A 13,399-nucleotide genomic window follows, 5' to 3' on the forward strand; every position below is an offset into this window, starting at 1 on the left:
TCTGCCTTCAGTCCCCTTTGCATCAGCTAAAAAGAGCAGGTACAACAGTTTTAAACATCCCCTGAAGGACTAATCTTGAAGGGGAGAAGTCTGGAGAGGACAACATTAATTCCAATTTTTGAGGATGTCCTTGTAACCAATGGCACAGGGCATCCAAAGTGGCAGGCTGAGAGCAGACACTGCTCATAAATTAACATAAAGCTCTTCACAGCCCCTCCTTTGCCCAAGATCATGTGTGGCATTTTATCTCGTGACAGAAGGTAAAAACATCAGTAACATGAGCTGGAAGTAACCTCTATCTCCCTGAAGTTGTAAATAATATGAACAACAGACCAACTCCAGCAGCTGCTCTGCAAGCACTGACTTCACAGCCTCACAATTTGTGCAGGAACGTGGTAGGGCTGTTGGACACAAGGCTCCTGCTTTAGCAGAACCAAAGTTTAAACATACTGGTCAAACATAACGTAGCTCAAGACTTAGTATCAATTGAGTGAACATTTCTAACGTGACCAGCTTACCCAGCTACTAAACATGCAATGCAGACGGACAGAAACTCATCACTGAGATTATTCCTCAGAAAGAGCAGGAAACCAAGAAAGAAACATCAACAAGTGTCTGTGACACAGTTTTGACAATAAGTCACAAATAGGTAGTTGTTTAAAAGCTCGTAACTGGGAGAGCAATGAAAAAGTTAGGACTATGTAATCTAAAGAGAGGTACAGACTAGGCTGCACAGGATAATTTCATGCAACAATTGTTGCAAAGTATTGCTTCCCTTCTGCTTCAGATCTTCAAATACGAAAATACAGACACCTCCATCAGCACACTGTAATAAATTAATTTTTTTAACAAGTAAAGGTTGTACCTGATCTTCACTTGTTAAGCCAAGGTGCATCACAAAATAAAAATGAACCAGGAAATCAGAATTTGGCAGAACGTCTTGACGCCTAGTCATCATAGCACAGATCAGCCTGTATGCCTGAAGTTTGCCTTCCTTATATTCATTTGGCAGGGTGGTTGCCTGAAAAGAGCAAAAATCTTGTATTATTACTTCTTTTCCTAGTAGCCAGCTAATGCAAAATTGTATCTTCAGCAGGTTTTCCATGAAGCAAATCTGTTCTGTGTATTTATTAAAATAGATTCAAGTCCAAAAAGCCTTTGGAGAATATTCATCACCTTAGCCAGCCATGACTCTAAAAACCAAAACCAGCGCAACTAAACATACACAAATTCAGTACCGATAGAGAATAAAATACTAATGTGTGAAAATTTTAGAAATAACTTACTTTGAACAACCATGATGCAAATATTCTGAGAGGAGGAATTAAGACAGGAGGAGAGGGAGTAGACTGATTGTCCACACTTATAGCAAGGTTGTCCCGTATCTGATGTTTTTAAAAGAAGATAGTTACTAAAACAGATAGCTTTATTAATACTCTTTATTTCATGTTATTACTTTTCAATTTTATTTACTTTAAGGCACTACACTCCATGCCATACAGAGTTTCTACTTAAGTCAAAACTACCAGAAAAGCTTGTTCTATAGTGCTTTCCCACAGCCTAAGCAAATACTACCATTTTAGGTCATACCATGGGCTTTTACACCAAATACCAACGTTGCGCTATTCTATTCTCTCTATTTTCATTGCTACTGTTTCCTCACCCCATTTAAATTAACTAATCTAATTTCTCTTGCCATTGATCAGGAATGTTCTCTATTGGGGAAATCTACTGGAAATCAAACAAAGTTAGCTAGCTTTATGACAGAATTCTCAAAATCTCATGGTTATGTTCCAAATGCTAATACTAAATCAAACTTAATAATAATTTTTATAACAAAAGAAGAATCGTTAATTATAGGCATCATATACAATACCTTTGCAAGTTTATACCACAACTCATAAAGATACCCAAAAACTTTCGCATGGATTTTTGGTGACTGTATATTGTTCACATCTCCAAGAATTCCCAAGATCCTCCTCCACAACACAGCAGCAGAATCAGGATGCCAACCAATCAGGCTTCCACCAGCAATTATACTGCAGTCATCAGCAAGGAATTCACTACTGTCTGTAAATTTTAAAAAGTTCAATTTCCATGAATCAGAAAGGCAGTGTAAGTATAAATTTGGTCAATAAAATAGGAACATTACTGCTTCTAACCATCTTCCATCTCAAAAGTATTCTCTCCCACCAGATCATCTCTCTTTTTCATTGCTCAGGCTAGCACATGACTCAGAAAAAATGGCAGAAAATGTAGGCTAAAGGGCCTTCCAGATAGAAATGGCACAGCTATAGATCAGTGTTAGATCAGACAGACTGCCTCCACTCAAGGTTTTGTTCTGGTTTTTTGTTTTGGGGGTTTTTTGTGGTTTTTTTTTTTTTTTTTTAAGCAGGGAGGCAAATGCAGTTAAATGGAACATTCATGTACTCTGAGAAATTTATTTAATCAATAACTGGCTTTTGCAGGTAATATTTCTACTGCTAAAAGTTCTTTCTTTTTTAAGATCAGTATAAAATGACCTGGAAATGAAACAAAGGAATTAAAAAGCATGCACTACTCGTGATGAAGAATATGCTCAGGCATTATCATTTATACAGAAGGCGCTCTTGAGATAGCAATATGCAAACTAAGAAGGAAAGCAGGGCTTTGTGAAGCCTGCCAGGATAATGGAATTAATATGCTTAAACAGTAAAAGAAAAATTTCATATTGAAGTGCAAGTTTTAACAACAAGAGCTGTTACATTATCTTCTATCGGACCAGGGAAAGCTGTGTAGCTGCCTGTCTACAGGCAGAATCAGACCTATGGTCTGGTGTGGCACCTTGAAGTGCTCAATAGCCAACATTTTGAGGAAAGTTGCAGGAAGCCTCTATCCAGGCAGAAGGAAATAACTTGTGCCTTCCCAGGACCCAAAGAAGGTTAGCAATAAAAGCCATTTTAGATGTTTTATATTTGCTTGAATTTTTTTTTTTTAAAAAAAGCTTTGGGGATTTTTTTTTTTCCTTTTTGCTGTGTTTGCTGTAGCATTATGATTCCCAAAGTGTTAACACAGATGTTATTTATTAAGCACATTAGAATGACCTTCAACACATCTATCATCAGGGAAATCGCAGCTATGCTGTTCAGTGGTGGCACCACAGTATTTTTTTGCCTTACACCATAGAGATTTCTACAGCAAAAAGTTTTGAGACTTGCATGAGAACCAGAAATGCAGTAAGGGCACACTGGCTCTGTTGGGCAGTTATGGATTTGTTACCCCATTTTTCTTTTTAGCCTATGTTACCTTTCAGGTTATTTTATCTAATTCTTTTTACACACAAAGGAGCAGTGTCTTTCATCACAGACATAAAGAAAGCAATGAATTTATCAAACATAATAATCCTTACCATGTACTCTATTACATGCTACATTTTGTACAACAGCAGTCTGAACTGTCGAACTAGGTGTGCTGGTCCATCAAAGAAAAAGTGAGTATGAAAAAAATATCCTTGAAACTAGCAAAACCAGCATATAAGATAGTTTACTGCATTAAGTTACTGAAATAATCTCTCTGACACATTATTACACAGGGAGGTTCCTTTACAAAGTGCAAAGAATCAGAATATTTTAATAAATAATCGAGTGTTGTATATGTTAAAGATACTATAAATAAAACGAAAAGGTAAAGGACTTATACTTCCAAATTAAATTCTGAGAGTGCCACTTACCACAACCAACTGGAGTACAGACATTGTGTACTTTGAAGTATAAATAAGGAGGGTAATAGGATTAAGATGAAAGAAGTTATTGTGGATTAACCAGTTATTTCCTATCAGTCAAAATATATAGCAAGGAATTTCTTTAGACCACTCTGCTATGAAATAAAACCTATTAACTTAAAATATAAATTATTTTATTTTACTTGAACACTGGGTAGTCTAAGAGAACACAGGTAATCAGCTATCACATCTCAGCTGATTAGTAGTAATTTGACACAGTAAGAAACCCAATTGTTTTCAACTGTGTGATCATTCTCTGGATCACAATTTATCAGAACCTATGTCAGCTTCAATTTGATTATCTAAATTCCTTAAATGCTGGCATTCAAATATCATTTTTGAATGAGATGATGAATGAATTATGAATGAAACTTGGTGATATATGCCAAATGAAACATACTTTTATAAGCAAACTGAACCGTATAAACTCTTTGAGATAAACTACAATAGTAAATACATTTTCTGGACTACAGTACCTGTTAAATTTGCAGTATCTGAAGGACTAAGCTGAAGCCAACGAGGTGCATCAGGATCCACACAAACATCTGCTGATGCATTAACTTCATGGTCTTCTTCAGAAGCTTGCCAGGGGATAAGTGCGATCTCTACTTCATTGTTATAGCCAATGGATGTGTCACTGCTAACGCTTTCACCTCAAGCAAGAAGGGGATTAATAAAGATCACAAACCCTGTTTTTAAAGACTGCATTACCAAAGCATGAGAAAAGCATCTAATATATGTGTAACAAGACAAAATTACAACACTGATTTCAATTGCTACACTTAAAGAAAAATACTTTATTTCTTGGAACTCACTTTTTTCTCTCTCTCTATAATTTCCACGTGATTGCTGCAAGTCTGCTTTCAAATCTAATTCAGCTGTACTACTGCTTCTTCGTACTAGTACCTTCAGAGAAAAAAAAATAATCTCAGCTTATTACAGTTTTGAGAACTACATCACATTTTAGCAAATTTGAGATATACACACAGTTATTAGAAATTAATTACAGCTCAGTCAAGATATTTTCATGAATATCTAGTCTACCCAAATATCTTTAAGTGTCTTAAGGAAACCATCATGCTTTCAATTTCTGTCTTTATCCTGCCTTAAACTCACTTTTCATACCAACAAGCAGGACTTTTTACTTCTGTTTTTCCACAAATCTGAAACCATTCAATACTTTTAAAGGTATCGAAAAATCTTTCAGGAAGAAATTAGTAGCAATCTCTTACATTGGGGCATTATTCTATTGCAAAACAACCCATGCGAAGACATCCAATCTTTTATTTACCTCCTCCTCCTTCACCAAATGGATTTATAATCTACTTGCTGAAAACTCTTCAGACAACTTTCTGCTTCTAGATGATACTGTTCTGCCCCTAAGCATAATTGTTTTTCTTTACATTTGGCAGATCACCTTCAAATTCAAGTTTCTTGCAACCCCACGTCATCTATAAAAGTGAAACTTCTGCCAGAAAAATAGAGTATCACGTTTTCTATGCGAATATGCAACAAAAAGCCCTGACACCTTACCCCTAGGCGCATACTAGATTTAAGTGCTGAAGGAATCTCTACTCTAAAATTCCTCAATTCAGTTAACATTTCTGAAATTTCATTTTAACATTTGCAATTATTAGTATAACTATTTTAAAATAAATTTCTGGAAGCAATTTCTGATCTACTGGCCAGATATTAATCCATTCATTCCTTCTGCATATATCTGAGAAAGCAAAACTACTGGCTTGTAGAAATTATTATTATATTATCTAACACTCTAACTTTTTTGTTGTTGCTTTGTTTTTAACTGGAAAGAACTGACAATCATTCCCAAGAAATATATTTTTGCTTGCACTGCCTGATAGACTGCAGAGTGGTCTATCTTCCCTGGCAAATCTGGCTCTTCGTGATCAGTGATGACAATATTTCAGTGGATCATGATATGAAGTCAAACTGGTTCACGTGGTACATTAGCAAGCTATGCAGTGAATATATGGTCAAACCCCAGCTTCCACTTGTAAAAAGGGTGAAAGTGCAACACTGGTAGCAGCCCAGCAGCGTATGCTTGTGAATATTTTATAACACATGACACTTAAAACAGAATGGGGAACCAGGTTAATTTTTAATTCCCCCAACTACTGAGCTTACTTCTCTCCTTCTCCCCTCCCCTCCCCATGCAAAGCATACTAGGTTTTCCTTCCTTTTTGAGACACTTTGTTATTCCTGAAGCAATTAATGAAGGTACTCTGCAGAAAATAGCTCTAGAAAGGAGAGATGAGACAAGTGTTAATGGTACTTTAAGTCTAGATGTATGGGAGAGTCAAGGTCCAAAGATGAGATTCAGCTTCAAGTCCTCCATCCTGTATTGCATTATACTTCCACAAAGATGATCAGCCTCAGTCATTTATTATTTCTACCGTTTATTCAAAAGTTGCATTAAAAATTTATGAAGCTTGCCTGTCCTAATGTTAACTTATACAAACATCTGCAATACATAGCTAGTAATACAGATTGTGCTGAAGGAAAGCATTTTCCCCAGTACTTTAAACCATCAAACATTTATTCCAGTGTACTGTAACTCTGTAATAGCCATGAATTATTTATATTTTAAAAGTTATGAACTTCTTGTTTATATTTAATATTTTAAAAGCACAAAAATCTTGTATAAGACTAGAAGATTGCCAACTACATAAAACTGCATAAGCAACTGACAAGATCAGGAGACACAGAATGACCATACTACACAGCATAATGAACAGCTACAGCTCAATTCCAGATTCCACACTAGAAATGTGAAGAATAATTTTTCACATTTTCAGTTGCTAGAGTTTCTAAACACTAAAAGGCATCTGATTAGAAATGAAACATTGTTAGAATCTTATCAATAATCACTTTCTATTTTGCCTTACTTGTTCAGCTTCACGTTCCTTCTTTGTATATCCCTTATTTTCCTGAACTGATTTGGAGTCTGAAGGGCTTAAATTATGAGAACTTCCAGCCTTTTTACCTAGAAATTTTAGAGAGTAAACAAGAAATACAGACATTTGTGGGACCAAAGTACATAGAAAATCATAGGAAAATTTCAGCTACCTTTACATGTATGCTGCTTATATTTATAGGTAAGTGAAGTCATACAACATTAAAATGGAGTACAAGTTGTTTTGAAAAATCCTTCATAAGTGCAAGATACTTACACTATAGTAACAGAAGTAGAACTGTTAGCTGGAATACAGAAAATTTAAATGCAAGCCAGATAAAAATGAAACCTTCGAATTTATGCATTTTGTATGTAACTCAAAATTTTTTTTAACCACCCTGCTTTATAAAAGGTCATGTCCTGTGTTTGTGGTCTGTAACTTCTTAAAAATAGTTCTTTCAACAAGATACCAACAATATATTTACTAAGAAAACAAGATAAAAAACATTTTAGAACAGAGCTGGAAACCAAAGTAAGAGCAGCATTTATGAGGCTGAACAAGTCTCAACATTTTTCTTCAGAAGTACAGTAAAGCTGTATTTTATCAAAACTACCTTGAAAAAAATCAGATGGAAACTGATCTGCAATATCTGAAGTGCTGCTGCTTCGAGTTAGCTGCTGCTCTTGGTCTGCGAAGAGACCCGTAGCTTCTGTTCCTGATGAATTTTCCAGCTGTTGAGATTCTTCAACTTCTGTTGATTTAATTAAAACACAAAGTATTTTCACGACCTCAGAATTATGTACACATGTGAACTCCTTACCCAAGAAGGCTATATGAAAAAGTGACCCATTCAAATATTTTAAATTCCCAAGTTACAAAGCTAGAATGTAACCCCTAGTTACATAGGTTTTATAAAATATTGTTAGAAAAAAATGTATAGAGAGAGATGTATGAGCAGTGTAAGTGGTAAAAAGTCTAGAAAAAGGACAGAAATAACTTTGGGGGTTTGAAGTGCACAAGGAAGGGTGAGAGGATGTCACTTGAACAAAGCTGTGTTTTTCAGTGCTAGAGACCCAAAGTTGACCCTGTTGTACTGGAAACAGGGAGAATATAAATGCAGAGTGCAGAAATGATGGCTGTGCTTACTGACTTTTTCTCCATAAAGAGGGGAGGGCAAGAATAAAAAAGGCAATAATTCAAACAGAGTAAAAAATATCTAAGCTACATATAATTCAGGCTTAGTTTGTGAGAACAAACGGAATCCATGCAGCTTTTTTGGTGTAACTGCAAATGAGAAATAAAAAGAGAAGAGAGGCAGGCATGAAAATTCAAGTGAGAAAGTAAATTGACATACTAGGGAAGGAACAACAGGAACTGTTGAGATTAGCTAGCAATGCAATGCTTTTAGAAATGCATTTCTCTTAGCATTAGGTGGGGGGAAAAAAGACAGTAACACCGGGGATCAAGTATGTTCTCACTCAGTAGCGGTACTTTCAGTTATGGCTTTGACACTGACTAACGTGGCGTGAGGTGGCCCGCACAGCCCATCAAAGCTGACCCAACAGAACCACCAGCAGACTGTTCAAGGTGTTCATCCGCATAGCCAATGTTATTTTCCTCTTCAAAAAAATTATGGAAAATGCTGCTGTATTAACTCTTATGAGAACCCTCGAATTTGTTTTTTTCAGTGAAGAACATGGGCTGAATTAAGTCTTCTAGGCTTCTTTCAGCATATTGTTACATAATATGCACATTAAACAAAAGTGACCTTTCCACCAGCTTTCTATTCTCCTCCTCCTCTCTCCTTTCCTCTGCTCTGCTTCCTGTCTGCTCCACAGGCACTGACATTGAGGCTACACTTATTCAGAAATGAGCAAGTACCGCCTCTCGCTCGGGATGTGAGATTACCACAGATCGCAGCAGCAGACTGAAGGACGAGTACAGTATGCTTAGTTCATTCAATCTACACTACCAAGTGAGCTTAAATAATACTTCAATACTTACTAATCATTGCATGTATTTCAGAAAATTTTCACAAATACACATGTACAAAACCTAGTTGTTCTGGTATTTACTGACCTTGAAGTATCACTCTTGACTGTAAGTGTCTTATGGAAAGCAATAAAATAATAAATTAAATTCACTAGCTAGAACAATTTCAGTGTTACAACTGAAGATAATTTGAGATGAAAAAACACTAAGATATTTCTCAGAATAGCAATCTCTAGAAAGCTATAATGCACCACATACAAAACTCTTCACTTTTCTTGCTACAGCAGCTAACGACTCCTGTTAGGGCTCAAGAGCCAGAAATCCCTCCCAGGAAGTGAAATGTGGGAGGTGACCAAGACACATTTTCAGAGACTTACTTGCTGGAGACAGAAATAAAAAAAGAGTCTGCTAACATGATAGAGAAATCTCACTGCTTCCACCAACACATCTTGGCTAGGTGATAGGATGAATGCCTTACAACAAAGTAGCTTTGTATTCTCAGGCCATTGCATCTGTTCTTCACATCTATGTCTGGGTATCACTACAGAATTCAGTTCAGAAGTCGTATGCTTAGGGTTTGTTCGAGCTTTATTTATCACAAGAGCAAGTTCCACAGGACAAGACTGTATCGAATGCAGGAAAGAAGTTTACTACACTTTTGAGCAAAAATGCCCTCCCTTCAGTCCAAATAACCACTAAAATGCCCAAAATCTGGATTGCTGCCTTTAGTTTTTGCATTCCTAATCCTTAGTATATTTGGTCTGCACTATATTAAAACTTTAACAACTGCTTGGAAACCTTTAATAAATCAAGTATTTTAAAGTGTAAACATGAATAAAAGTATTTCTTTATTAAGAAATAACTTTAGTTACTAGGGATTATGTACAGTAGTTCCTTGAAAAGATATTGCTCTCCTTTTTCCTGAAAAGGTTACTTATTTTGACAATGAATCCAGTTAAAAGAATAACAAAAAAGCATTAGAAATAGCCACTTTTGTCATCCTTTGTAACTTTGAAAAAGGACAAGATACACTCCCATTAAACTTGCTCGTCTCCTAATGGCTACCAGTATTACTTAACACCACGTTTTGAGCAGATCCGAGGCACAGGAAACAGAACCAGTGCAAAACATCTCATTCCGCACTACTAAAGACTAATCAACTGGACAGAAAGGGAGTAGACAGACAGTAGTTTAAAAATATAAGGAACATTTATATAAAAGATGACTTTAAAGTACAATACCTGACAGTCTGTGAGAGCAAGAAGTGTAAGAGATACCAGGTAAGAGAGAGCTCACAGTGTGAAGCAGAAGAGGTACACTTTTAGTAGCTGGCAAAGCCTCATAAAGATGAACACAGTTGCTGATAGACTGGCTTCGCTTAGCTTCCAGGAAAAAATAAAGCAATAATTATGTCAGAAAAAATAATGAAATATTTGGGGTTCTGAATGTCATGATATAATGAAACACAAAGCTATTGAAAAAAAAAAAAGAAAGTTTTACAACATTAAGCCCAGAAGTATTTCCTATAAGTTAATAATGTGCAACTGTATCTCACACATTGGAAGTGCAACAATCAGTGATTCCTGAATCACAGCAGTTCCACATGGAATATTTCATTTTGTCAGTGTGTGATTCCTATGTCTGGGCTAATTCAGCTTACCCTTTTCTCTTTTCATTGAAGTATCTGTAGCAGTACATACAGCTCAAAAATAAAAAATGGAAAAGTTACTCAAATTCCCCTCTACTAGTAACACTCCCAGCCAAAACCAGCTACCTCTTACACTCATTCATCTCTGCTGAAAACAATCCATTTTCACCTGAGAAATGGGATAGTGTGTTTCTCAAAAATCGATCTAAAGATACAGCTGCCTCTGGTTTTGCTTTTAAAACTAGGGATCCCAGCTCCAGACTGGATAAAGCCCTGAGTACCCCAGTCTGATGGACAGCTGACCCTGCTTTGAGCAGGAGGTTAGACCTGATGAAGTTCCTTACACCTTGAATTATCCTGTAGACTCTGGATTTGGGGTACTGAGCTCTGCTTTCCACATTTCTGAACAGGATGATGAAAGGGACACAAGTTACGTGAAAGTTTTTGGAGTTCTTAAGTCATCACAAGGGAAGGTAGAACATAAGTGCAGTCTGAATGCCTATTTTACTGTATTTCTCTTCAAAATAGCAACACTTAAATAGGTTCACTGTCTCTTAGAAAGAAAGGTCACCAGAAAAACACTTTCCAAGGTGGCTAACGCTCTAGAGACTGTCTAACATTATTAAAAACTGGTATTTTATGGATTAATATCCAATTGTCATAAGCTTAAAGTCTCCTTTAGAGAAAAACAGCAATTTATCATCAACTGTATTACTAAAAGTTATGCTGAATTACAAAAGTCTCTAACAGAAACTTATTAGGAAAAAAAAATTATTCACTGTACAGCTTCTCTTCTTGTACACAGCAATGTCAACACTGACACTTTAGAAGACAGAAGGGAGGGAGGAAGGAGGAAGGAAAAATATTCAAGCAGGGTAGCAGGCAAAAGATTTTCTGCTGCTGCAGAAATACTCTGCTCTTACTCTTGTAACTCCAGATACAAGCAGCAGATCAAAAGAAAGGCTCACCTGGAAGCAGGAGGTGCTCTGGTATTTGTATGTTGACTTAGGGGTATTTTTGTTGTTTTTAAACGGAAGAGGGAGAATATTAGGGATTATTAAAAAGCTCCCAGTAGGAGACACTTTTCTCAGTGTCCACTCTGCTAAGAAAGTCCTCCCATGAACAGCCCTGGTTTCTGTATTCACCTCAGGGACTGCTACATTTCATTCTGAAAGATGACACCTCTGGAGGCTTAGTAGCTGAGTTTTGTGTTTCTAAATAGTCTTACATTAAAAAAAGGAGTATACATTTTATATATTTGGAATGATTATTTGTTAGAACTGCATGTGCAAATATAAAACTTTTTTGCACCTGTTGATTTGGAGCCACTGATCACCATAAGTCCCATGGAAGCCAGAATAATTATCTTTTTATACGACCATGAGACACAAAATGAAACTAAGGGCTTTTTACACATGAAGTTCATCCTCCTACCTGACAACCTACTTGCTCCCTACCAAATAAGCTTTTCTTATTAAAGGTAGGAAGTTCCTTTAACTTCAACGCACCCAATTAAGTAAAGTCCTTGCTGATCAATACTTCCAGGTTCTCTCTACCATTCTGGTGAGAAGTCTAGGGGAGAAAGAAGGAGCAGAAGAAAGAAAGAGTTCTCCACTGGAGCACGATTCGGAAACTCACTGAATTTAAAAATAAAACAGACACAAAGAATGAATTGACTCCATTGCCAAAATGTTTTGTGATCTTAGCTGAAGACTGTGGCTTAGTTATGAAGCCTGTAGCCACAAAAACATACTAAATCCCCTTCAAATTCTCCTGGTAAGAAACTCAACTAATCTGCTATGAATGAGGAAGGAAGCTGTGCAGCAAATATCTCCTATTTAAAAGCAGGAGATTTTCTATGGAGGGTTTTAAGCCATAGTCCATTGAGTTGGAACACAGAAATATGCTACCATGAAATAAAAGAGATCAAATTTGAGTTGCTGAAATGCTTGAAAAAATCAGGTTTTGTTCAATGCCTGCGGTCTCAGATGTTTCCCCATCATTCCTCACCCCCATTCTCCCTTCTCCTGTTTTCCTCTTTCCAGAAGCAAACATGAGAAAAAAAAGGAGAAGGAGATGCTATACATACCTCATCATGCTAATAAAAAGAAAGCAAATAAAGCAAATAAGAAAGGATGAAATTGTTTATTAAGTATCTGGTTTACCATGTGCTCACAGTAAAGAGCTAGCTGCATGAAAATACAGAAGCAATATATATTATGTGACTGATGTTAACTGCTTTGTTATGAATTGATGACCACAGGAATGTACTTTACTTCTTTACAAAAAACCACAGCTTGCACATGACTAGCTTGCAATTAAATGTAACGTATTTAAAAGCATATATTTAGAATTTTCCAAAATACTTTGATTCTTTATTCCTACTGGCAGTGGTCAAGACATCCAGACACAGGTACGCAACATCTCTGTTTAGGCATTTAATTATTAAGTTGCATGACTTTTGGAAGCAGCCACAACTGAAAGGCAGATTTAAAACTTATGAGTGTTACTCATAAGCATTTACTTATGGTCTAACCTGTGGCTCTTTGACGAACAATATTTCTTGCTTTCTCAACTCCTGGGGCTCCAGAGGTTGTAGCACTTCTAAACCTCATTGGCTCCACAACTTCAGGATTACTTTTCCAGCTTAATGAAAACGATCTTCCCACTACAGCTGTCTTCTGAGGCTCTAAAATGCCACCTTAGAGATAATGAAAACAGAATTTTCTATCATTGTATGCTTTGGCACATATTTTTCTTACAGTATGAATGGACTTGCAAAAATATTTATCTTTTAAACAACACAGATTAATTTTTACTGTTAAAAAACAATTACTACTTCAACTATGTGCATCAATTGCAAGGTGACACATAAAAGTAGCTAAAATACTGTAATTAGTAAAGTTTAATAAAAATACATGGAAAAGAATTTTTACACTAATGACTATGCCAGACTACAGCACAGGAAACCATGTTTCATTTCCACTACACAGAAAAGACTGATTTTGAGCGTGTAATAAAAACTGCTAAATACTGATCTTCTGTTGACCCCAATTACCTTTCCTCCCACAACGAAGGATGAGA

General features: G+C 36.3%; 1 protein-coding gene across 12 annotated transcripts in view; it reads right to left on the minus strand.

Moving 5' to 3' along the window:
• The window catches only part of RALGAPA2 (Ral GTPase activating protein catalytic subunit alpha 2), a 135,713-nt gene that overhangs the window by 85,252 nt on the left and 37,062 nt on the right, over positions 1 to 13,399 (minus strand). For 11 of the 12 annotated variants that reach the window (XR_012622389.1, XR_012622392.1, XR_012622391.1 and 8 more), the window contains 9 exons: positions 12,852 to 13,016; positions 9,909 to 10,049; positions 7,289 to 7,426; positions 6,667 to 6,764; positions 4,576 to 4,666; positions 4,237 to 4,413; positions 1,877 to 2,070; positions 1,287 to 1,385; positions 866 to 1,021 (listed from right to left, as the gene is read on the minus strand). Coding sequence is in view for 8 of the 12 variants with exons in the window: in XM_074817532.1 (XP_074673633.1) it covers positions 866 to 1,021; positions 1,287 to 1,385; positions 1,877 to 2,070; positions 4,237 to 4,413; positions 4,576 to 4,666; positions 6,667 to 6,764; positions 7,289 to 7,426; positions 9,909 to 10,049; positions 12,852 to 13,016 (1,259 nt within the window). In the remaining 4 variants the exon portion in view is untranslated. The remainder of the gene's footprint in view (positions 1 to 865; positions 1,022 to 1,286; positions 1,386 to 1,876; positions 2,071 to 4,236; positions 4,414 to 4,575; positions 4,667 to 6,666; positions 6,765 to 7,288; positions 7,427 to 9,908; positions 10,050 to 12,851; positions 13,017 to 13,399) is intronic. The other variant, XM_074817534.1, reaches the window with a different exon arrangement.

This window comes from Strix aluco, chromosome 3 (assembly GCF_031877795.1).
Source record: "Strix aluco isolate bStrAlu1 chromosome 3, bStrAlu1.hap1, whole genome shotgun sequence".
NCBI classification, from domain to species: domain Eukaryota; kingdom Metazoa; phylum Chordata; class Aves; order Strigiformes; family Strigidae; genus Strix; species Strix aluco.